The sequence below is a fragment of the Leuciscus leuciscus genome (genome assembly GCF_965113295.1).
Source record: "Leuciscus leuciscus genome assembly, chromosome: 15".
NCBI classification, from domain to species: domain Eukaryota; kingdom Metazoa; phylum Chordata; class Actinopteri; order Cypriniformes; family Leuciscidae; genus Leuciscus; species Leuciscus leuciscus.
This window is the reverse complement of record NC_138739.1, coordinates 18,470,227-18,497,523: the sequence shown is the minus strand read 5'-3', so window position 1 is coordinate 18,497,523 and position 27,297 is coordinate 18,470,227. Positions and strand designations below refer to the sequence as shown.

General features: G+C 42.4%; 1 protein-coding gene across 1 annotated transcript in view; it reads right to left on the bottom strand.

Moving 5' to 3' along the window:
- LOC309475595 (uncharacterized protein) overlaps positions 1–27,297 on the bottom strand; it is a 374,444-nt gene that overhangs the window by 151,537 nt on the left and 195,610 nt on the right. The window contains exon 10 of the mRNA XM_082138428.1: positions 7,106–7,426. Coding sequence (XP_081994554.1) covers positions 7,106–7,426 — 321 coding nt within the window. The remainder of the gene's footprint in view (positions 1–7,105; positions 7,427–27,297) is intronic.

The following is a 27,297-nucleotide window of genomic DNA, read 5'->3' as shown; positions in this document are numbered from 1 at the left end:
TCTTGAGTAAACTGCATTTAATAAATGCGACTGAAAACGTAGGCTAATTGATAAGACATTTGAATGCAATAGAGTCAAAACATTAATGCCACGATTTTAATATGCATAAATAAGAATACGTACAAATATGTACGTCGGTAGAGTTGTTCATACGTAAATAATTGACGTTTTTGTGCTTTTAATACGTAAATATTTTACGTTTTAGTGCTGTAAATACGTCCGTATTATACGTTTCTGTGTGTATAAAACGTAAGTAAATGTACGTATGGTAGAATTACACTTTACGTAAAAATACACACGTATTCTCATGAGATCACGTTGGTTTTACACTGTATTACTTTTAAATTAAATAAAATTTACAGTTGTTTTAAATCACGCTTTTTGATTCCTTTAGACTGATATCGATATCCACTTTTGGTCACAACAAAATATTTTGTCTGTTCATTAAATCATGGTAAACTCATAAACGGAATGTGTAGCACGCATTTATATTTCAGTGTATTGATTATTGATAAAGCACTTGGGTGTACAGTAGTACATAGTATAAATGCCTTATTTAATTTGATTTCAAATAGATCAATTCTTTAAATCCATTATTATGCATCTAACTTGAACACAAACATGCAACACAATTATGGAAAAACAAGCTTTTATTCTCTTAATACTCATCCACATGAGAACTGAAAAAAACGGATGCGTTTTATGCTAGAATATTTATAAAAAAGCAAAAGCTGAATGAATGAAATGTTCTGACAGTAAAATTAACTATAACTCCTGTACGAACATCAGAGAAACACTAAGAGGATTTAATACTTCAGTCCAAATAATGTGGTGTCAATATTCTTACAAGGTTTTCAAGAAGGCAATCATTTAAAAAAATAAGCATGAAAAATTGAATAAAAACTAAAATTATAATGTAACAGTGTAAGTCTTCAAATAAAACAAGTAAAATAAATTCAAATACAATTCTGCAATATTCTGTAAATGTGTAACAGTAATCAAGCCTTCTCACAGAGTGTAACATGATAAATTACACTAAACAGTCAAACTGTCTCTTAATTCAAGAAACCAGTGTCATCAGCATCAGTGCAAACAGCAGACTATAACATCAACTTCATAATGAATGAAATCATATTTCTGTATTTATGCCAAATCAAACAAAAGTCTTCACTTATTAGTTTCACATCTCAAAAGCACACATGGGTTGACTTCAAACTCTGTAAATGTGTCTATTGTTACAATGACTATAAATCATCACTCTTATCGTTCTTATCGTTCAAAGGAACGCTGTTCCGTTATTCTCCGCATCATCTGTGAGAAAACAAAGAAAGAATCACAGAGTTAAAAAGAGAAAGAAACAGTCTTACGTCTGCATATAACACTGATGCAGAATTGCATTTCAATTTACTGTATTAATGGTGTTATATAGATGAACTAATAAAGCCATATTAACATAAAATGCTGAGTAATGCTGAGTGTTATCAACAGAGTCAGGGCTCCTGCTGTATGAATTAAACCGTTTGTTAAAAAAATTAAGCTTTTCAGTAATTGTTAAATTTACTCACTTAACAGACCAGGAGTGGCACTGAAAAATTATCGATAAATTCATTTAAAAAATAGTTGACTGATTTACATGTAATTAATAAATCCAATAATAATTTTGTTGTTTTATTTTAGTGTCACTAGTCTATTATGTTTCAAACAGAGAATAATCTACTCAAAAGGTAAAATTGATATATTATACAAAATAATTAAATACAATAATTGTATCTGTGAAAACTAAACAAATCTTTCTTTTAAATGGCAAGTTGTTATATAATATACCGTATGTTATATATAGAATACGTTTTCTTAAATGTATTACAAGGTATATATCTGAATGAAGGTCAGTGAAAATTAGAAAAGTATTTGTAAGAATTCTCTGTAGTGAAGCCAAGAAAAACTGACAAAATTGTAAAGTTAAATTAAAAAGAGATCAAGGTCATCTTTATATTCATATTAATGGTGTTAATGTTGTAATATGAACAAGAAGAATGAATCCATATCACACATCTTACAGTGTATGTCCATCCTGATTTTGATTTCCTTGCTGGAAACAAACACATATTTTAATCTTTTGTAAAACTTTAATTTTCACTGGCAAACTACTTTTGAAAACTGAAGCTAATCATAATTTCATACTCAAAAGCACTTCCTGTATCAATCTGGTATCTTGTAACAGATGTACTGATAAACACACCTGTGTGCTTCTACTTTTAGAAGGCGAATAAAGCCAGCCAATCAGATCAGATCGTACTGGATGGAGAAAGTGTTCTGCCAGTAATTTTAGTCTTTGCTGAAGTTGCTAAATAATCTCATTAGACCAAACATCTTCATTATCTAATTTTAAACATTTGCCTTGTACCGTTCTTAAATTGTTCAGTGTGCAGATTTGTGTTCGCAGTATGAACTTACAGAAGTACCATGTTGCTTTTAATTAATTATACTTTTATTAACATTTATTAATCTTATCTAAATGCCTAAGCTTATTTAATGTTTAGTTGATAGAAATGCGTGACCTCTCTATCTCAGGATCTGTCCAGGATATGATGCACTATTTACTCTTCAGTCTAAAGTTCAACACTTCAAGATCAGTGCCGTCTTTAACGTTTCTGTATTAATATTGTGTCTTTGTACTGTGTTAAAAATATATTTAAAATATGTAATATCTCCATTATAGATTAATGAAGGCACATCATACACAGACACAACAAATAGTGCAATTGTTGCTGAGATCAAACACTGTCGTATCTGCAGTTACTATGTTCAGTTTGAGTAGATCAGTGTCTGCCCTTCATCTGTTATTGTTTAACAGTATTCAGACTTTACTCAGGTTTTTTTTCCAAATTATGTGAACTGTGGTTGATACTTACCCTTAGGTCTTTGTAGTTCAGAGATTCTGTGGCGATAGTAAATCACAACACCAGCAACTGCAGCAGCAGCAGCAGCAGCAAACACCAACAGCAGAACACCAACAACAATCCCTGTTACAGCACCTGGAGACAGACCTGGATCTGGAGTTTGTTTATCTGATACTGTAATGATAAAGACAGACATTAGTGTGAGTGTGTCTGATCTATAACACACACTATAAACATCAGCACTATATAACCTGAGTGAAGATCTGATACTGTAATGATAAAGACAGACATTAGTGTGAGTGTGTCTGATCTATAACACACACTATAAACATCAGCACTATATAACCTGAGTGAAGATCTGATACTGTAATGATAAAGACAGACATTAGTGTGAGTGTGTCTGATCTATAACACACACTATAAACATCAGCACTATATAACCCAAGTGAAGATCTGATACTGTAATGATAAAGACAGACATTAGTGTGAGTGTGTCTGATCTATAACACACACTATAAACATCAGCACTATATAACCCAAGTGAAGATCTGATACTGTAATGATAAAGACAGACATTAGTGTGAGTGTGTCTGATCTATAACACACACTATAAACATCAACAACACTAGGCTATAATAACCTGCTGTTATATGATCTGATATTTAAATCCCAATTGACGTTTGTGCTGGCTACTGTACACAGGCCAACAGGGCACCATACAGACTTTATCAAATTATTTGCTGATTTTCTATCAGAGTTAGTACTGGCTGAAGATAAAATCCTTATTGTTGGTGATTTTAATATCCATGTAGATAATGAAAAAGACACATTGGGATTGGCAGACTTTCTAAGCTCTATTGGAGTTAGACAACACATGTCAGGAATGATTATAAGTCCTCAGTTCTCCCTCAGTTGTTTGTTGGTTGTTGTTTATCATTGGCCTGATATGAAAAATTACGCCGATATGCCTTTCCAAAGATATAACATGTTGATTATGCCTACAATAACTCACATGTGTGCTAGAAAACATATGTCAGCAGTGTGGTCATTCTTGAATTGAACTTGGTCATCACATAAATAATGTGACACTGAAGACTGAGAGATGTAAAAATTCAGCTTTGCCATCACAGGAATGAACACAGGAAATCATTATATACAGTACATACACAACAACGATGTACTAAACACGGGAAAAGTTTTTCCTTTATGTTTTTCACGTACAGATAATAACTTTGTCAAAGCGATCCCTATTCAGTTTTACTATTTTTCTTTCTATTACCTTTAATTTATATTAAAAAAAAATTAATTCATCAGAATGAAGGATGCCCATAATTTGTGCAGTGAATGTTAAAACAATTTCACTACAGTATTATAAAATAATATAAGAAATTGAGAATTGTCCATTGAGCACATGTGAGTAACATGAATGATACTGTAGCTTTGGCCATCATCTGAGCCAGTTGAAAAAGTACTCAAATATTTCCTTTTATATGAACTATGAACACACACTAAAAAAATAAAATAAAAACATTTATCTTTTTTCTAGTCATAAATATATAAGTTTTAAACCATTTCCTGTCTTATGATTTTCTTTTCACTGGTGATGATGGGAAAAACAAAGCTTTTCAAAGCTTCAAATTAATTTAAAGGTATAGTGGAGGATTTTTCCGAATTTTAGAAAAGAACCGCCCTCTCCACTTGCACATGCGCAACACTCTACCTGCTCCCAAGAGGGAACGCCTATTAAACGAGTGCGAGAGAGCATGCACGAGCCCAGTTCTCCTCGTGCACGCTCTGTTTACAATTTTTGCTGACGAGCACGTACGACGGCCTTACATAAACATATCACCATAATGATTGACAATTAGGACGACCAATAGTCTTGATGATCCACCCGGAAATAGAAAATCCTCCACTATACCTTTAACCAATTGCATTGCAAAATAATTCACTGTTTCGAAGCACTCGAAACGGCACACGCTGATGACCCCTGCTGGTCAAAACAGTGTAAATGCAACAAAAACTCAGGCCAAACCCTTTGCTAATGTTTTATTGAAAGTATAATCTATCAAATGCAATAACTATTCATCTAATACCATTAATAGTCAAGTGTCTGCCTAATATGTGTTCCATCAATTTTCAGGGCTTTGTTTGTTTGTTCCATGGATGGCTCATCTAAACAGGCCAATAAAATAAAGATTCGTAAAGGTTTCAAAGCTTTATAAAGCAGTGTTTCGAAAGCGCCCATGACTACTTGTTACAAGATAACAAAATAGCTTTCTGCCATGAGGGATGAAGAGAGCAGGGTTCGAAAACAGTTTACAACACACTGTACCGTCATCTTTCCAAACCAATGTAGCAGCAGTGTCACTTCACACAGGACTTATGTATCAGGTGTACCTAATCTAAAATTAGTATAGCCTACATGATTTTGTGTGATTACACCAAAATTATATGCTTATGACTCCTCTTATGAGGGTTGAACCAAATGCCCTGCAATTACTAACACTAAGCTTTATAGCCACTGCACTACACTAGGCTATATATTGGAATAAAACTAACAATATATTTTCATAAAAAAAAAAAAAAAAAAAAAAAAAAAAACATGTTCATGTATTGATTTCAATGACTGGCACCTGATACACAAATGGAAATAAATTCCAGTTAGTTTTTAACATTAAAATTCTGTTTAATTTAGCATAAACTAAGTGTTAATCTAAATATGATAATTCTAGAATCTAATAGAATCTTTTCTCATTATAAAATGTTTGATGTACTCACCAAGAGTATTAATATGGAATTTCTTGTGTAAGATCAAACTGTTCTTGTTTTTTTTTTCCACTTCATAATCTCCAAACTGATTTCTTCGGATGTTTGTGATGGTGAGGTCTCCGGTCTGACCATTCTGAACAGTGTTGCTCCAGCTCGCGTCAGTGCCGTTTAAGCGATCAGTGTTGATGACTTGATCTCCAAACTTCCACTTGATCTGATCAGCTCTCTGAATATCAGTAACACCAGTGTGTAGAGTGACAGTATCTCCCTCAGTCACTGACACTGACACCACAACATCTGTCACAGTAACAAACACATGAGGAGAAGAAACAGAAACAGATTAAACCAGATCAAGCTAATAATGCTACAGGTCTAGAAGTCAGAGATGCTGGAAATCTTTGACTCAGATTCTTTAGATTTGCTGCTCTTGCTTTTCTTTTTCTCTCTCTTTTTGTTGAATGGTGAATTGACATCTGAACCTCTGCCTATCTAAGGGTTGTTGACCTTCATTGTTATTTTTTGAGTTATGGAATTTGCTAACGCTTTAGAAGTTTCGGGGGGTTTTTCTCTGGCCATTGAAACTGTTTGTATCTTTCTGAATGTCTCCTTATATTGATCCCAAACTTGGATCGTGACACTGGAAATAAACAATGTGTTTTATGATGTAAAATGCATGAAAACTATTTCAGAATCTGCACTATATTTCTAGGTCACTAATCAAATGTAAATGAGTGTCATTGATCATGTGACTTTTCAGACGGCACCTGAAGCTCAACATGTTTTTAGGATCGTCTCAGATCATGCTGGAGAACATGATCATCAGGTTTTGTTCATGTATCTCAGTTCTGCTGTCATTACAGCAACAGAGACACACAACAAATACTGACACTGTCATTTTCAGTTAACGTCTTCATTCAAATTGCTATGCTGAAATTTGAAAAAATTATAATTTTTCCTTTGAACAAAATTTAATCAAATGATGCAAATGCATTTTTAGAATCAGCTCTTCAAATACATATTCAAAAGATGCACAACATCTATACCGTTGAATTAAGGAGCTCAGAATCAGTCAGTTCAGCCAATCAGAACATGTACTGGATAAAATCTATTCATTGTGGAGCTTCATCCATCATCAGTATTAATTCATGTGTCTCATACAACACTGCATTCAATCTCAATAAGCAGTGTCTCTTTGCTGTAAATCTCTGAAGCATAAATCTTATAGTTCTGTCAATAGATAATTTAGATAATAGAAAGATTTCCTTTACACATTTCACTTTTTACACATTCTCTGCTTTTTTTTTTCAATTCACTAAAACAACAACAGGTTTTGAAGAATAAACCTCTGATTATTTCACATCATCTAAACTGTTCTCAGAAAATGAATCTAGATTTTAATCCAGTTATCAGATTGTAAGACTTGAGTTACTCACCACTGACAGTAACACTGAATATTTTGAATGTCTCAGTTTTGCTCCTGATCTGTAGTTTATAGAGTCCAGTATGGTTGGTTCTGATGTTTGTGATGGTCAGAGATCCAGTCTGATGATCCAGATTCAGTGTGTCTTTGAATCCCACATTATCACCCTTAGATGTAGAGAAGGTTCCAGCTGCTTTATTCATTCGAGCTATGGTTTTAACACCAAACCACCACAGAGCTGAATCATCTTTTCCTTCTGGTATTTTAGTTTGAGGGTTTAGAGTGACAGAATCTCCCTCCATCACTGACACTGTCACATCATCATTAAACACACCTGGTGGGGAAAACATAAAAGATGTTAATTCTTGATCAATCCTGTCATTTTTTGCAGTGCAGCAAATGTTACAGTGAATTTACCCTGTTAAAGTGTTTTTTAATTTTTTTTATTGTACTTGTAGATTAAAAAATCTTGCTTTTCCCATTGTTGTTTAATTTCACGGAAACAGACACCAGTTATTCTGTCAAGAGATCTCTTATTTTATTTTACCATTTTATATAAGACATAGGAGAGAGTGACAATGGACCAAACAAATGTCTTCATTCCAGCTTCTCTGTCATCTTCTCCCTCTGCCGTGGACAAAGAGTTTCATTTCTTATATGCTGACTAAAAAAAACGTCTCAGGTTACGACTGTAACCTATGTTCCCTGAGAACAGGGAACGAGACACTACGTCAGAATGACGCTATGGGGAACGCCTCAGGCGTGACAGGTGTCTGAAATAAATATCAACTCACGTCAATTATGTTGACCGGCGACAGCCCGTGAATCATCAGCTTGATTGATTAACGCGCAACCTGGATGTATAAAGGGAAGCCTTGCATACATGACAACATCCTATCGTCTGAAGGGACTGTTGCAGGCAGGCCCCGAGGCATGGCAGGAAGACGTAGTGTCTCGTTCCCTGTTCTCAGGGAACATAGGTTACAGTCGTAACCTGAGACGTTCCCTTTCGAAAGGGAACTCTACACTACGTCAGAATGACGCTATGGGGAACGATATACCAACGCCACCATGCTGAGGGGAGTGCATGCCCAAAGGCAGTGACAACTGTCCGAACCAGTAATCCAGAAAACACTGGAACCACTCACCCTTAGGTCACATCGGGCTGTCAGTGACAGCACTCCCTACCGGTCATCACCCAAGCTAATGAACCAAGAAACCGCCAGAACATAGTTAATGGGGGGTATATCTGGGCCAGCTCAAAGGCTTAGGACCACAGCTTCCAAAAGAAGGGGTCCCTTCTAGGGAGTGTGGCTAGGGGGCCCAAGGGACTCCCAGCCAGTCACTATTCAGGGGAGCGTGCCACCTGAAATACCACCAGGCAGGCCTGACCTGGTGTCACTACATAAGACACTAGAGTCTGGCCACTTCCTGTCTGTCTGAAGACAGAGCCTCTGGACACTTGCCTTAAGAAGGCATCCAACCCGAGGGACTGCAAAACAGGCAGTGAACCACTCAGCCCGGATCTCAGAGACGGGAAACCCTGGAGAGTATGACTCAGCATAGTGCTTTACAACCCTTGCCAGCGAGGGGAGTCTCTCTACTCGATCCATGGATCTACCCAGTGTTTGTGTTTCAAAACACTGAGGAGGCCTGTGAGGGCCTAAAGGGAGCTACCTCCAGGAAGGCCTGGTAGGACCTCTAACCTGGCGACCACAACATGGGGGAGCTTGTATTCAACCACAATATGTGGGAGCTTACCTTCAGGAAGGCCGGTGAGGCCTCTGACCTGGCAACCACAACATGTGGGAGCTCATATTAGGAAGGCCGGTGAGGCCTCTAACCTGGTGACCACAGCATGTGGGAGCTCATATCAGGAAGGCCGGTGAGGCCTCTAACCTGGCGACCACAACATGTGGGAGCTCCTATCAGGAAGGCCGGTGAGGCCTCTAACCTGGCGACCACAGGATGTGGGAGCTCACTTTCAGAAAGGGAATAAAGCGTACAGCGCACAACCCTTACCATAAAAAATGGAAATAGAAAGTACATGAAAGAAAGTGCATGTACTTAGCCATTCTGAACCCAAGAAGGCCTGATGAGGCCTCTAACCTGGCGACCACAGCATGTGGGAGCTCATACTCGGGAAGGCCGGTGAGGCCTATAACACGGTGACCACAGTGTGTGGGAGCTCATCAGAATGTGGAAGTTAGCTAGTGAAAAACATCTGTCGTAATAAAGTGACGACAGGAAGTATCTAGAATGGGACCCGAAGAGAAAGACCAGGGTCTGAGCCACATAGGAAGGGACAGAAGCGATACGCGCATGACCCTTACCATAGAAAATGGATTTTAGAAAATACACAAGACATAAGTCGTGTGACTTACCATAAGCATGGTTTAAAAAAGGTACGGAACGTATGTACCAAAAAGGAATGAAGTAAAGGTTTGCTCGTACTTCATCACTCTAAAAACACAGTATGTGTGAGCCCACATTCGGGAAGGCCGGATGAGGCCTGTAACCTGACATGTAAAAGCTCAAAACTAGGAAGGCCTGGTGAGGCCTGTAACCAGGGAACCACCTTACGTGGGAACCTATAATCAGGAAAGCCAGAAGAAGCCTGCAACCTGATAGACACAATACGTGGGAGTTCTCATTCAGTAAGGCCTGGTGAGGCCTGCCACCTGACATGAAAGAACTCATAACCAGGAAGGCCGCAGAGGCCTAAAGCCTGGTGACCACTAATTGTGGAAGGTTAAAACTCAGGAAGGCCGGTGAGGCCTGTGACCTAACGACCACCGCACGTGGGAGCTCAAATTCAAGAAGGCCTGGTGAGGCCTATAACTTGATAATCACAGCAAGTGGAAGCTCACAGCATGTAGGAGCTCACATTCAGGAAGGCCGGCGAGGCCTGTAACCTGACGTGTGAAGACTCCTAACCAAGAAGGCCTGGTGAGGCCTATAACCTGGCGACTACAGTATGTGGGAGCTCATATACAACCACAGCATGGGGGGAACTCATACTCAGGAAGGCCGGTGAGGCCTCTAACCTGGCGACCACAGCATGTGGGAGCTCAAATCAGGAAGGCCTAGTGAGGCCTCTGACCTGATAACCATATAACATGGGAGCTCATATTCACCACAGTATGTGGGAGCTCACATTCAGGAAGGCCAGTGAGGCCTGTAACCTAACATGTGGAGGCTCGTAACCAGGAAGGCCTGATGAGGCCAATAACCTGGCAACTACAGTATGTGGGAGCTCATATTCAACCACAGTATGTGGGAGCTCATACTCAGGAAGGCCTAGTGAGGCCTGTGCCCTGACAACCACAGCATGTGGGAGCTCATATTCAACCAAAATATGTGGAAGCTCTCATTCAGGAAGGCCTGGTGAGGCCTCTGACCTGATAACCACAGAATGTGGGGGCTCATATTCAAGAAGGCCTGGTGAGGCCTAAAACTTGATAACCACAGAATGTGGGAGCTCATATTCAACCACAGTATGTGAGAGCTATACTCAGGAAGGCCTAGTGAGGCCTATGACCTGATAACCACAGTATGTGGGAGCTCATATTCAAGAAGGCCTGGTGAGGCCTAAAACTTGATAACCACAGAATGTGGGAGCTCATATTCAACCACAGTATGTGGGAGCTCATAATCAAGAAGGCCTGGTAAGGCCTATAACTTGATAACCACAGTAAGTGGAAGCTCACAGTATGTAGGAGCTCACATTCAGGAAGGCCGGTGAGGCCCGAAACCTGACATGTGAAAACTCCTAACCAAGAAGGCCTGGTGAGGCCTATAACCTGGCGACTACAGTATGTGGGAGCTCATAACCAGGAAGGCCGGATGAGGCCTGTAACCTGATGACCACAGTATGTGGGAGCTCACATTCAGGAAGGCCGGGTGAGGCCTACAACCTGACATGTAGAAGCCCATCACCAGGAAGGCCGGTGAGGCCTGTAACCTGGCGCCACAGTATGTGGGAGCTCATAACCAGGAAGGCCTGGCGAGGCCTGTAACGTGGCGACCACCGTGTATGGGAGCTCATATTCAGGAAGGCCTAGAAAGGCCTGTAACCTGATATCCCAGTATGTGGGAGCTCATAACCAGGAAGGCCGGATGAGGCCTGTAACCTGGCGACCACAGTATGTGGGAGCTCATAACCAGGAAGGCCTGATGAGGCCTGTAACCTGATTACCACAGTATGTGGGAGCTCACATTCAGGAAGGCCGGTGAGGCCTGTAACCTGACATGTGGAAGCTCATAACCAGGAAGGCCTGGTGAGGCCTATAACCTGGCAACTACAGTATGTGGGAGCTCATTTTCAAGAAGGCCTGGTGAGGCCTCTGACCTGATAACCACAGTATGTGGGAGCTCATATTCAACCACAGTATGTGGGAGCTCAAACTCAGGAAGGCCTGGTGAGGCCTATGACCTGATAACCACAGTATGTGGGAGCTCATATTCAAGAAGGCTTGGTGAAGCCTATAACTTGATAACCACAGAATGTGGGAGCTCATATCACAGTATGTGGGAGCTCATATTCAAGAAGGCCTGGTGAGGCCTATAACTTGATAACCACAGAATGTGGGAGCTCATATTCAACCACAGTATGTGGGAGCTCATTTTCAGGAAGGCCTAGTGAGGCCTATGACCTGATAACCACATTATATGGGAGCTATATTCAAGAAGGCCTGGAGCGGCCTATAACTTGATAACCACAGTATGTGGGAGCTCATATTCAGGAAGGCCTAGTGAGGCCTATGACCTGATAACCATAATATGTGGGAGCTCATTTAACCATAGTATGTGGAAGCTCATATTCAGGAAGGCCTAGTGAGGCCTATAACCTGATAACCACATTACTCCTTGACAGTCAAATCCTGGGAGCTCACCTCAGGGAGGCCCAAGCACTGTCCGGTTGCAAAATGGGGACTGTCTGGTCAAGGAGGCCTGTTAAGACCTACTACCTGACCATCGAAAAAATCTTTAGATTTACTCCCATAACATTTTGCCCCAGACTCTAAAACAGGAGATGTGGTCTGAAAAGAAACAGAAATATGTTAATTTCACATTTTACAAAAAGACCAGAATTACACCTGCTCTTTTTGTTCACTGCTCATTTTTCAATTAAAATGCAGCCAAAAACACTGGGTAACGCGATCTGGAAATTACTAAATATCTAACTTCTTAAAAGTCAGATAATATTCCATCATTTTAATTCATAGAATTAAATGCAGCCATACTCACCAGACAATACTGTTTTAACATTTATACGTTCTCGTAATCTACACACTGCCTCGGCAAGCGCGAGAAAAGAGCCGTTAAAAAATATTTGGCTTTCATCCCTCGAGAAGAAAGTCAACAGTTGCGAGGTTGAAACATCCGACAGCGCACGGATTTTTTCTTTCTCACGCGCGCCGAGATATTTCCTAATGAACACTGCCAGCACCCTCAGGAACTGACTGTGAACGCCTCGTACCCAAACAGTATTGTTTCACAGATCGCACGCACCACAGCTCAGATGCTGAACCCTCCTCCCTCGAGAAAAGGGTCCGCGAAAGCGGAGCATTTTTAAATAAAAAACGCTCACAGTTCGCACAAGAGGCTCTCTCGAGAGCCTCCCGCGCGCTTCAGCGATATTCTCAATACAGACAAACAGTCCCTGAAGACGAAAGGATGTTGTCATGTATGCAAGGCTTCCCTTTATACATCCAGGTTGCGCGTTAATCAATCAAGCTGATGATTCACGGGCTGTCGCCGGTCAACATAATTGACGTGAGTTGATATTTATTTCAGACACCTGTCACGCCTGAGGCGTTCCCCATAGCGTCATTCTGACGTAGTGTAGAGTTCCCTTTCGAAAGGGAACTGCATTACCAGAGAAACATGTGGTTCCCATTAACATAGGAATGTATATACTATCCCGGTGGAAACTATACACTGCATATACTTCAGTATAACTCCAGCACACACTCTCTCACCCCCATTCATGCAGTCCAGCTTATCCCAAAGTCTCTCTCACACATATGTATTCAAGAACACTATGATTCACAAAATACAATGATCACAAATGATTATCAATGTATATAAAAAGTATAATACAGATACACAATACTACTGATTATGAATATTAATAAAATGTAATAATAATACTGAAAACAATAATAAATTATGAAATTTTAGTCTTCAGTACTGAAGTGCTCTCTGTGTGACTGAAACAGAGAGATGGAGAATCCAGAACTGAGTCTGTATCTCTGCTGTTATTTAGTTTTCTAGATATAGTCTGAAACTGGCTTTCACAGACTCTGCACATGCTTTTAAGAGTTAATTTCCCAAATACCCATTTCAAATAACTATTTACCATAAAACACACTTTACATCCACATACAGCTGAACTTGATCTAAGGCTCATAACACATTTTTGCAGAAGTCTGGTGAATTTAAGAAATACACTAATCTCATGTAAGGAAATTGTTTTAAATGTACATGCATTCACACAACCTGATGTAAATGGTAAAAAGTATGTGGCTGTATGTGGAAGATCACATGCAACACTGAAACAAAGCAGAAAAACACACACAAAATAAATAGATAGTACAAATCCATAAAGAAAGGTTTTAAAGTTCTTCACAGAGTGTTGTAAATTGGGGTGGGTTCAAACATCATCAGTTTAACCACCAGCATCCTGAGATGACAGAAGTTGAGTCGCAAAAAATATTGAAAAAAACAAAAAAACATGTTTGAGGTAAAAGTAAAATTGTATAAAAATAATTTGATTTAGAAATGTTTTGCGAGTGAAAACATTTGCTAGGAAGAAAATTTTTCAAATAACAATGTAAGCGGGAGATGCCTCATGTTACGGTCGTCACGATCGCAGATGACATCATCCAGGATCAACACTGTTCATGTACCACAGTGTAATATTAAATTAATTTACATTTAACCAGTTCAATATGGAGAGGCACTGAAATGTAGAACCTTCGTTTATGTGTTTTTGACCTACACAGGGAGACCGGGGATGATTGTAACATGGGGAGAGTTGTAACACCATCAATTAAACCAATTACAGATAAGACATGAGTCATGTGATCACTTCAGTATTTTCCTACTTCCTCCCCAATCCATCATGGTGATTGTCAAGGCTGGAAACAGGCACATGCAGAATATAGCTATAGAGAAAAAACTGATTTTGAGGTCAAAAAGTAAAAATTGACCAATACTATATATTTTTCCTTACACTATATTTTGTTTAGTATCTGTACTATTGCAGATAAAACTGTATGACTTATATTAGATTAAATAGTAGTTTCTTAGGCAATATGTGATGCATTTCCCCCCTGCTAATTTCAAACCACTATGCAGCTAGCTAAACATTGGTTGACAGGGGTGGGGTGGGTTGTAACACTTATTTAAAAAGTCCCCTTACTAAAAACTAAGAATTTTCTTGATTTTAATGTTTTTACAGAACAAATTTTTACAGAATGAAAAAGAAAGACTGACAGAGGTGTCTCTGCCAGTGTTTTATACAAAGTGGTTTGCATGGAGCAATTTAACAACTCAAAGCCAAAGAAGGTTTGGGTGAAATGCGCCCTATGCAGTTTCTGGGGCCCAGCATATGGCGCTCGCTTTGTGTCATTTCTTTCCTAACCAAGCTTAAAGACGTGTTAACGTGCGTGTGGAGAACGTCTGCCCGTCTTAACGTCTGCCCGTTTGAACGCAATACGTAACGTGCCTTGGCTAATTTCAAAATAGCGCACATACTTTTATGCAGCTACTTGTGTATGATGGACTTGTCTTATTTGAGACACTGTTTAAACAGTGTGGGCTAGAAGATTTGATAATTTAAGCTATTATTAAATTAGATGGAATATTTTTCACCAGAGAAAATTACTTTAATAGCTATAGGCCTAGCCTTTAACATCCTCGAAGGATATTAAGAAAATACTATTTAGGTTTGGATACATAAAAAACTAATCTCAACAGTAAAAAGCTTTGAATGTATTTTACAATATCATTTATGCACGAGCATGCATGGGAATAGGAAATAGGCTATAGGTTACAATAATAATAAAAAAGTTCCCTTACGAGAGGTCTCTCGTGCTGCGTAAGATATCTTACGCTAGGGGAAAATCCTTTTTCCGCGAGATATTGAAGCCAAAAATTATCCTTAATTTTGTAATAATGCAAAACGCGTTGCAGCAGCATGCAGACATAGGCGAGGCAGCTCGCGCGCCTACTGCTCTGCGGCAACTGCAGCAGCCTATCGAGCGAGGCCTGGCGTGACGCCAGACCCAATCAGGGCACTTCGCGCCCGCTGCGTCACGTCCCGCCGAAATGGGCGTGGTCTAGGCCTATAAATACCGCTCGCAGGCAGCTATTATCTGATTTTTTCATCCTTCAAGCGAAGCACACGCATCGCTGGAGCTGGAGAAGAAGCCGCGCCGTCTGAGAGAGAGCACCTTCAGCGGGACGAGTCACTGAAGTCGCTGGCCGCGCCGCCTTCCTGCCTTCCTGCTGCGCTTTCCGGCGCTCATATCCTTTCCATTACACTGTACTCTGTTTGTGTGTGTGTGTCGCCGCTGCGACACACATTCTAAAAGAGCTAGCGTCTTTTTCAAGATGCCTTCCTGCGGCTCGTGCAGAGCCACACTCAGCGACGGGGACCGCCACGTGGTTTGCGTTTCCTGCCTGGGTGAGGAACATGCAGTTCTCGCGCTCGCTGACGGCGGCTGCCCTCACTGCGAGCTGATGACTATGGCGACTCTGAGGACTCGCCTGGCCTTCTTCGCTGAGACTGCTCCCCCGCCCGCCGCGGTGTCGCGCCGTAAAAAGCGCCGTGCCCAGCGGGTCCCGGAACCTTCCCCCAGCCGCCAAAGCTCGCCGGTTCGCCCGCTTGCTTCCCCGGCTCTGAGGATCCCGCGCCCCCTGCCCGCACATCGTCAGGCAAGAGAGCGTCCATCGAGACGGAGCTCATGCGAGTACTCGCACAGGCCGCGGCGAGCCTCGGCCTCGAGTGGTCTTCGCCCGAGCAGCCCGCTCACAACCGGCTGGATGGATTTTTCCTGCCTGGGGAGCGCGCTTCGCCTGCGTCCAGACCAGCGCCCTTTCTTCCTGAGTTACACGAAGAAGTCGCTAAATCCTGGAACGCCCCCTATTCAGCTAGAGTGCGTCCTGCTGTCTCTTTGGCATTCTCCGCAGTTGACGATGCCAAGAACAAAGGATACCTTTCGCTGCCGCCGGTCGAAGAGGCGATAGCAGCCCACTTATGTCCGCCCTCCGCTGGACGGCGCGCTAAGTTGGCCCTACCCTCTAAAGCTTGCCGCACGACGTCAAGCCTGCTCCGCCGCGCTTTCTCCGCCGCCGGGCAAGCTGCGTCAGCGCTGCACACCATGGCTACGCTTCAGATCTTCCAGGCCGATCTCCTCCGTAAGCTGGATGAGGAAGGACCTGACGCGATCTGCGTGCCGGACTTAAGAAGTGCCACGGACCTCGCTCTCCGTGCTACTAAGTCTGCAGCGCAGGCCATTGGGCGGAATATGGCCTCTCTCACTGTGACCGAGAGACATCTTTGGCTGACGCTCTCGGAAATGGCCGAGTCCGAGCGCACCGCGTTCCTCGACGCCCCGCTTTCCGGCACAGGCCTCTTTGGATCCTCCGTCAAGGATTTTGCGGAGAGATTCGCAGAGGTACAGAAAGCGTCACAGGCTATGAAGCACTTCCTCCCGAAGCGCTCCAGCTCTGCAGCAGGCCGTGCGAAACCGTCTGCTCAGAGCTCACAGCCACAGCCACCGTCCACTGCCTCCACTTTGCAGCGCCGCCAGGCCCGAAGCGCGAGACCGCGCTCCCGCTCATCCAGACGCCGCCCCGCCGTGCGTGGCCCGCGACCTAGGATTACGGTGAAGCCCGAGGCCCCGAAGTCGTCCTAGCACGACTAGGAAAACGACGGTGTTCAAGTCCCGCTGCGGCCAGACTCACACCAAAGCTATTCGCTCGTCCAGTTCCAGCAAATGTGACTGTTCCAGTGTTTTCTGCAGCCAACAAGCCGGTTCTGTCACCCGCTTGCCTGCACACAAATGCCGTTTTCACGGCTACCCAGATAAATCCCCAAAAGAGTGTATTTTCTGGTGTCCCGGCCACGGCCGATGGTGTCTCATGTGTAGTAAGAATGCCCACTGCCCAGTGCCCATCTCTACACACAAGCACAGCCTGTCACACAGGGCTCGCGCACATAAAACCGACTCAGATCGGTTGCGCTTCAAACATGGTGAATGTGCCCACTACCCAGTGCCCACTAACACCATGTTATGCATGTCTCACGGTTTCTGTAAAAACGAAACCAACGTGCACTCGCTTCACTCAAGCGAACGATGCTTTCGGTGTGATAAATGTGCCCGCTGTCCCGCGCCCACATCCACACAGACATGACAGTTCCCACGGGAACCGCCCAGCCCTCCCCCTCGTGGTTGACCACCGCAGAGGAGTCGAGCGCGGGCAATCTGCCCGCTGTTATCAGCGCGCCCCATGCCTCAAATGTCACGAGCGCGACGCTTGTGTTGCAGCACGCCGAAGCTTCTCCATCGCTGAGCGAGCGGAGCGCGCTTCGTATTCAACCCCTAGCTATCCATGCAGACGCATGGGCAAAGCTGCCCGGGGTTTCGAAGTGGGTGCTGAACATTATAAAAAGAGGCTATTCGCTACAGTTTCGCCGACGCCCTCGCCGCTATGCGGCGCGCGTCGAGACCACGGTAAAAACAGAAGTAGCACATTTACTTCGAGCCGAAGTGGCGAAACTATTGAGCAAAGGGGCCATAGAGCCTCTCTCTCAAGTTCAGAGCGAAGGAGGGCTATACAGCAGATACTTCCTGGTACCGAAAAAAGACGGGGGTCTCAGACCCATACTAGATCTAAGGCAACTGAACAGAGTGCTTGTGAAGCGACAGTTCAGGATGCTCACGACCAGACAAATCCTTGTGCAGATTCGCCAGGGAGATTGGTTTGTGTCAATAGATCTGAAAGACGGGTATTTTCAAATACAGATAGCGTCACGTCACAGGCGATATTTGAGATTCGCCTTCGAGGGCCAGGCATATCAGTACACAGTCCTGCCGTTCGGTTTATCCCTGGCACCCCGTACATTTACGAAGTGCATGGATGCGGCACTCGCACCCCTCAGAATGAGAGGCATGCGAGTACTGAACTATTTGGACGATTGGCTGATTCTAGCGCAATCTCGCTCAGTGCTCATAGAACACACGACCGTTTTACTCGATCACCTCGAGAATTTGGGTCTCAGTGTCAATTGGGCGAAGAGCTCTCTGTCACCCAGTCAGAAGATATCTTTCCTGGGCACAGAATTGGACTCGCTGTCCATGATAGCGCGACTATCACCACAGCGCGCGGTAGACATTCAACGCACAGCGAACTCGTTCCGCTGCGGCGCGTCTGTCCCGCTCAAGAAATTTCAGAAGATGCTAGGTCTCATGGCCTCAGCATCATCAGTGCTCCAGCTGGGCCTGCTCCGCATGCGCCCGCTGCAGTTTTGGCTGAAAGCGCGAGTCCCACGCAGAGCGTGGGCATCCGGTTTGCTTCGCCTCAGGGTCAATCAGAAGTGCGTCACAGCTCTGAAACCTTGGAGAGCGAACGACTGGTACCAATCAGGTGTAAGCCTGGGGACTTCCTCGAGGGTGAAAGTGGTGTCCACGGACGCGTCCACCTCGGGATGGGGAGCGCTGCTCGAGGGCAGACCGTTCTTCGGCCAGTGGTCGGAACGGGAGAAGCTCCTGCACATAAACTGCCTCGAAATGCTGGCAGTAGACAACGTGCTGACGCGTTTTTGTCCCCAAATAAAAGGACGCCACGTCCTGGTCCGTTCGGACAACATGTCTGTGGTGTCCTACATAAATCGCCAGGGCGGCCTCAGGTCCAGGAACCTGTACAGGCTGGCAGAGCACCTCCTGGTATGGGCTCAGTGCAACCTGCGCTCGCTCAGAGCAGCGCACGTGCCAGGGCTCCTGAATATAGGACCAGACAGACTGTCCAGGAACAATGTTCCGGCAGGCGAATGGTCTCTACACCCACAGACAGTCCAACTGCTGTGGAAGAAATTCGGCAGAGCGGAAGTAGACCTGTTCGCGTCTCAAGAAAACGCTCACTGTCCGGAATTTTTCTCCAAGAGCAGGGACGCGCTGGCCCATGTGTGGCCCCGCCGCCCGCTCTATGCTTTTCCCCCCGTCTCTCTCCTGCCTCAGGTGATAGAGCGGATCAGGGAAGAAGGATGCTCAGTATTGCTGGTGGCACCGTTCTGGGAAAACCAACCTTGGTTCCCAGTCGTGATGCAGTTAGCAAGTACTGCCCCGTGGCCAGTACCAGTGAGGAGAGACCTCCTCTCACAGGCCCACGGCTCGATCTGGCATCCTCACCCGGAATTATGGTCCCTTCATGTCTGGGCCATCAACGGGTACATGTTGGACTCCCTAAAGGAGTATTAACCCTCTGGGGACCAAAAACGCGCCTGCGCGTTTTGCTCGTTTTTTTTTTTAGCAATGAAAAATAAACACAAAATGCTCTGTTAATTTTGATCTTTCATTTTCGTGTAATACATCAATCGATCCTGTTCAGTTTCTATTTTTTTTCTGTATACTCACAATACAAATAAAGTGTTTTGCTTTTTGACAAATAAAGAAAAACTAACATGATGCTATTTCTGCCTTCTCTCTGTCAGTGAACTCCCATTTGAAACGCGTTCGAAAATTATCTATAACTCCGCGAAAATTCAGTCAAACAGGCAAACAGACCCACGGGCATAAAGCTTGAGATCGCAGCTTTTAAATGAAGTAATTTATATAAAAAACAAATATTATCAGCTTCTGTAATCTGTATAAAAAGAGAGCGACTCCAGTCGAGCTCATTACGAGCCATTCAAAAGTAATTTGACCACGCCCCGGAGAGCGCGTGCTATTCAAACGCAAATTCTGAGAACCATTTCAGTCTGTGAAACGCCCCCACATCAGCTGTAAACAAAGAGGCATAATATAGCCTACCTTATGGAGAAAATTTTCCGTGCTGATATGAGGAGCAGATCCCGCTGAGGAGTGAGGTAGGCTAAGTTATCCTTTCTCAAGTGTTAATGTGGAATAACGTTATGGAATAACGTTGTAGGCTTATGTAAACAAAAAGATGAATCGCGTTTCTATAATATGAATCGCGTTTCTGTGAGATGAATGAAGGGTACATATTTGTAAAGACTGTTTAGCCTAAATATGAATCGCGTTTCTGTGAGATGAATGAAGGGTACATATTTGTAAAGAGTGTTTAGCCTAAATATGAATCGCGCGTCTGTGTGTGAAAGAATAAACTGCTTTTACAGTTACAGTTACTGCGTTACAGTCAGGCGAAGTATGAAAGACAACATTTTGTTGACTAGATTTGGTTACAGTTTTTACTGTAGAATATACTGTCACATCAAATAAGCTTTTCTGCTCATATATATAAAATACTATTTTGTCAAAAATAAAGTCATAGACTAAGATGTTCCAATGTTGGCTATATTCAAACTAATGAATACATATGATAAAATGTAGGCCTATAATCTTTTTTTTTTTTTTTTTACAAAGAAAGAGTACTTTTTTGCAGAAATATTGCTGAAATTGTAATTATTGTTGTAATTGTAACCTTTTTAATAAAATAGCAAAACATATTTACAAGATAGATGTAAGCAAAATCTTAAATGGTCAATATAAGTCTTCTTCAAAATATATATTTTGTCCTTGCATTGTGGCTCAGTCAGTGTCACACCTGAATGAATGGCTAATTATGCAGAGTCATTATGCAGAGTGGGTGGGACTAAGGTGTAAACTACTCCTCCCCCTCGCATATTGGCTTTCCAAGCAAAACCTGTTTTACACCATTTAAATCAATGTATTTTTTTTTGTGAACGATAAAGCAAGACTATTTTCACATAATTTTGAAGCTAGAACTGAAAGGGACAACATCCATTAGTCAAAAGTCTTGTGGGCACATATTTTGTATGAGTTTTGTGGTCTTATTTCAGCAACTTTCATTTTTATTTTTTTAAATAACCACGCATAAACATTATTCTCTTAAAAATACAAACATCTACATACATGTTGCTCGCATATTATGGTAGGCCTGTTTGTGCTATATAGAGTGAATTTACACCTTTGCCATTAACATGTTTATAAATAACTGAAAAAAGCACAAATGTCAGAGCATGTCAGAACATCTCAAGGGCCCCAAAAACAGCTTGGTCACCAGAGGGTTAAACACGATCACGCAGGCTAGAGCTCCGTCTACGAGACGGCTCTACTCCTCGAAATGGTCAGTGTTTTCGGGCTGGTGCACAGCCCGTGGTGTGTCACCCACAGACTGTGGTGTGACGGAGGTGCTTTCCCTCCTACAAGAGCTGTTGGATAAGGGCAGGGCCCCCTCCACGCTCAAAGTTTATGTGGCGGCTATAGCAGCGTTCTCAGGAACAACGCTTGGTCAGTCAATAGGAAGGAACGATTTAGTCATCCGCTTCCTTAGAGGGGCTAAGAGACTGAATCCTCCCAGACCTCCCTCAGTCCCCGTATGGGACCTTTCTACGGTTCTGGAAGCCATGAAAGGTGCGCCATTTGAGCCTTTACAGTCAATTGATTTGAAACACCTGTCTTTCAAGACTGTGTTTCTGCTGGCTCTCGCTTCAGTGAAGCGCATAGGGGACCTACACGCGCTCTCTGTGAGCGCGGCGTGCATGGAGTTTGGGCCTAATGACTCAAAAGTTATACTCAAACCTAAGCACGGTTATGTTCCAAAATCCCTCAACACACCGTTTAGGGCGCAGGTTATCTCCCTGTCAGCCCTACCGGTCCCTGATGAGGAAAGAGACGCGAGCCTCCTTTGCCCAGTCAGGGCATTACGAGCTTATATGTCTCGCTCGTCTGTTTTCAGACAGATGGAGCAGCTCTTTGTTTCGTTTAGCGGACGTTCTAAGGGACTAGCCGCGTCGAAACAGAGCCTATCCAGATGGATAGTTGATGCTATAGCGCTGGCATACGCCTCCAAGGGCATGCAGTGCCCGTTGGGTGTCAGAGCGCACTCCACGAGAGGCATGGCCTCTTCGTGGGCCTGGTCAAGTGGGATTGCCTTGCAAGATATTTGTATGGCGGCAGGCTGGGCCTCCCCGTCTACATTTATAAGGTTCTATAACCTAGAGGTTCCCGCCCTGCAGGCCAGGCTGCTGTCGGTCTAAGTTTACCAGTATTATCTGACCTGATGCTATCAGCTCAGAATGCTGCGTCTACTGAGCACAGCTCAATGTTCGACAGTGAAAAGTAGCAGCACGAGATGTGCCTGGGCAAACTGTGTAAGACCCACATTCCCCCATCAGTTCAGGCCGTACCCCGTCCTGTCTGTATGATGAAATTCGCGTCTAAGCGACGCTGCCATATGTGGAAGAGTGCGGCCTCACCCCTCCCTCTTCCCGGACTCCCTGTGAGTTCCCTGAGTGATTGTGCACTATATGTACCCCGGGCTTTCGCCCTTGGGTCTTTGGTGTCAGATCTCAGCATGCACGGCGTTTTGCATTGGGTCCCCTAGCGTAAGATATCTTACGCAGTACGAGAGACCTCTCGTAAGAGAACGTACTCGGTTACTAACGTAACCTCGGTTCTCTCTAGAAGAGGGAACGAGTACTGCGTATCTTGCCGTGCATGCACACGCTCTGGTTGCTTCGATGATGAAAAACCAGATGATAGCTGCCTGCGAGCGGTATTTATAGGCCTAGACCACGCCCATTTCGGCGGGACATGACGCAGCGGGCGCGAAGTGCCCTGATTGGGTCTGGCGTCACGCCAGGCCTCGCTCGATAGGCTGCTGCAGTTGCCGCAGAGCAGCCAATAGGCGCGCAAGCTGCCTCGCCTATGTCTGCATGCTGCCGCAACGCGTTTTGCATTATTACAAAATTAAGGATAATTTTTGGCTTCAATATCTCGCGGAAAAAGGATTTTCCCCTAGCGTAAGATATCTTACGCAGTACTCGTTCCCTCTTCTAGAGAGAACCGAGGTTACGTTAGTAACCGAGTACGTTCTATAGTAGAGTGGATGCATTACTTAATTCAGAATTTTTATGTTATAAAAAAATCGTTCTATGAACTTCTAGCAAGCTCATTTAAACCGAGTTGTAAATGCCGAAATGAAAGGAGGCTAAATAAATATTAAACTACTTTAAACTACTAAATATCAATATAAAATTGCCAGTAGATGGCGCCAAGGCCCTGTTCTATTGAGATTACTGGTTGATGTTCAACCTATTCTTTCAGAAACACAAATTTAACACCCACACAATAATGAAACATCCACACAACTACTTACTCAGAAGTGAAACATTATTTGAATTTAAAGTGGCTGCGTTATAAATAGAAATATGGGTATAGACTAAATGTATGTGCTGTTGTTGGTTCCCATGACATGCTACATTTGAACGTTTTAATGACAGTGTCTTGGCTATAAATTTTGCATTTCACTAATGAAGGGGAATGTAAAGCATTAAATCAACCAGGTCTCTGAAATATCTCATGAAGCTTCATTTGACAAGCATATTGACAGAGCACAACTCAGTGTCACACATGTAGATATTGGAAGAACAACACAGAAACAAACAGGGTCAGCAGCCGTGAAGAAGAGGAGTAGGCCTAATGATGTGTGGTGGAAGGGTACGGAGGCAAAACAGTGGAAGAGGTCAAGATTGTGGACATGTTTCTAATGAAATAAGGACACTATTGCAGACAATGTAATCAATCATGACCTTACAATGACTGAGGTGGGCAAAAGGTAAAGCCGGATGTTGGGAGAACAACGGTGTCTTCATATATATGTGACCCTGGATCACAAAACCAGTCTTATGTTGCACGGGTATATTTGTGGCAATAGCCAACAAAACATTGTATGGGTCAAAATTATAGATTTTTCTTTTATGCCAAAAATCATTAGGATATTAAGTAAAGATCATGTTCCATGAAGATATTTTGTAAATTTCCCACCTTAAATATATAAAACATTTATTTTTGTGAATGGATGCAGCACAATCGCCAATAGAAATGGACAACTTTAAAGGCGATTTTCTCAATATTTCGATTTTTCTGTACCCTCAGATTCCAGATTTTCAAATAGTTGTATCTCGGCCAAATATTGTCCTATCCTAACAAACCATACATCAATGGAAATATTATGTATTCAGCTTTCAGATGATGTATAAATCTCAATAAAAAAAAAAATTACACATAAGACTGGTTTTGTGGTCCAGGGTCACATATATGTAAATTAATTGATTTCAATGACTGGCACCTGGGCCCGGTTTTTCAAAAGGTTTAATCCGGATAAAATTTATCCGGATTTAGTAATCCTTTTTTTTGCGATCCGTGATCATGTAATCCAGCTTACTTTTGAGCCAGTTTTTCAAAGCAACATCGGATTGGATCAATCTGATCCGGATAGGAACTTTTTAGGATCACCAAATCTGGATAACAGCTGTGTCCCAATGTGAAGGCTGCATCCTCCGAAGGCCGTATTTGAAGGCCGATTGGCCGCATTTGAAGGCCGATTGCGTCACAGCGGCGCGACGAAGGACGTCCCAATTCAAAGGCTGCATCCTTGGAAGGTCGCATTTGAAGGCCGATTGCGTCACGCGGCTCGATGAAGGCTGGCCCAATTCAGTTCTGCATCCTCCGAAGTCCGTATTTGAAGGCCGGTTGCGTCATCGCGACACGACGAAGGCTACCCTGATTCAAAAGCGACGCCAAATGTGTCCTTCGTTTCCCCGTGAAAGGAAGGATACATAAATGAACACTTAGCGGCCTATCCTACCCTATTCTACCCCATAAGTCATTGCGCGCCGTTGACGACAGCATTTATTTATTTATTTTTACTAGAGATCGGTGGTGGACAGCAAATTCACATTTAAATGTAAGTATTATGTTTTCATTTATTTAAATGGCTAGCGAAACCGAGTTAAAGTTTATTATAAACTTCATATTAACTCCTTCGTCACTATTGCGTGGCTTCATTTGTCAGGTAGTTTGAGGCAAGACTTGTGCTAATATTAGTTTAACAACCTATTTGTAATATTTGCACTAGTCTATCTCTCTTGTGTATTAGGCTAAAAAAATATGCTAAAGAAGTAAGCCCACAACAATAAGAAAAGCAGTTGATAAGGCAATGGGGTTTCACTTGTATGTGTTTTTGTAGTGCTGTCATGCAAGCTATGTGGTTTTAACCAAATTTGAGTATATAGAAATATGATTTCTTAAGTATTTTGTATGCATGTCTTGATGTGTCATATTTTGCAGTGTTAACAATGCACTTAAGATTGCACCCATGTGTTAAGCTTTTTTAGAGCAATTCAGGAGAAAAAAAAAACCACGTCTTTGCTGAAATGTATTGTGCTGTTGTCAGAGCCGTCGCATAGACTGTGCGAACTGTGCAACCGCACAGGGCCTCGCGCCACTAGGGGGCCTCGCAATCCTGCTGTTTTTTTTGTTTGTTTTTTTTTCACTTTTTCTCGCTGCACGAATGTAACAATTCTACAAATAAATAAAACATTTCCAGTTAACTGGCAGAGCATTCATTTCGTTCGTTTTTTTTAAATAAGAGACGATCTAGTGCTGAAATGTGTTTTTTATCAAGTTTTATCAAGTTTATCAAGTGGCGCGGATACAGTGTTTTCTCGTGTGGCTCGCGCACACGCCGCACTGTCTTCCTTTGGACGCGAGCTTCAATCCGTTGCGGATACTCTAACATAATGCACACAAATGTGTCCCTGCTTGATATACAACCACTGATGAACATAATCGGTTTTGATAAAACATAAATAAAAATAACGTTATACGAGAAAAAAAAGATATATATATACGAGTGCAGATTCGAACCCAGAACCTCTGACACGCTTGGCGAAAGTTCTACCACTGGACCATTAAGATATACGTTGGTTAAGTAGGCAGATCTATGTATGTATTCGGACAAATTCTCGAGCTGACTTTATGTAAAGGACTCGTTGCACAGTTGATTTTTTTCCCTCTGAAATAAATAGCAAAAAGTCATAGCTGAGACTATGTGCATGATTATGCTGTATTATTCTACTTGATAAAAACGTATTGCAGCGAGATTATGCGTGCAATAGAACTAGAACAGCTACATCCGTGTGACTGTTATTCATGTGCAATTGAGCATCCACATCAAAGAGCAGGGCCTCGCATTTCAAGTTCGCACAGGGCCTCGCATTTCAAGTTCGCACAGGGCCTCGCACCCCACCTGCGACGGCGCTGGCTGTTGTTGTTAACAAGCCATGGTTAATTTGCTCCGCCCTTAGGATTGCAAGTGTCCTGGGACAGGTGAGGGTGTGAGTGGGAAACCCACTGCTGAAACTCGGTCCTGGTTTGTCCTCAGGGCCCACGGTGAGGAGGAGCCAGCACCAGCAGCACCAGCACCAAGGCAGAGGCGAAGAGAGCAGGGAGAGGATGGACAGGCTGTTTTCTCTTCTTGAGAAAATGATTGAAAAATATATATTTTTTTCTACATATTCTTTAACTTTTTTCATTATTTTTTAAAAGGAAAGAAAATCTGTACATTATTTTTTTTATGCAACTTTAAATGTGTAAATAAAAGAGAATGAATTGTTCTGGACATTGATTTTTTTTTTGACAGTCATAATTTCTACTTGAAACAAACTCTTGTATACCTTTTTTTTTTTCAAATAAAATTGGTAAATGAAAATCATTTGTTCCACAGGCTACATTAAAGTACTTTTTCCAACTATTAACAACATGTTAAACATATCAAAATCAACAAACATTTACAGTACATAAAATAAGAAAAAAAATGATGTAGACTTTTATTAGAATTTATTAGAATAATAATTAGACTTTCAAAAAGAGTAATTTCTGAAAAAAGTACTTTTAATAAGTTTTTAGTATCAAGAGTAAAACTAGAGGTATGTATTCTGCAGGGGAAAAAAATCCTTATCAGGGTTTTTATTATAGTTTGTATTTATATTATGACATGCATTTTACTTCTGAATATTTTCAAGGTTGTTACATTATATACTTTTGTGTAGTTTAATGTAAAATCATATGTGAGGGAAAAAAAGGTACTTCAGTAGGTTACTTCACATTTGTACGTGAATATTTAATGAAATATGCAGTTCCGAAA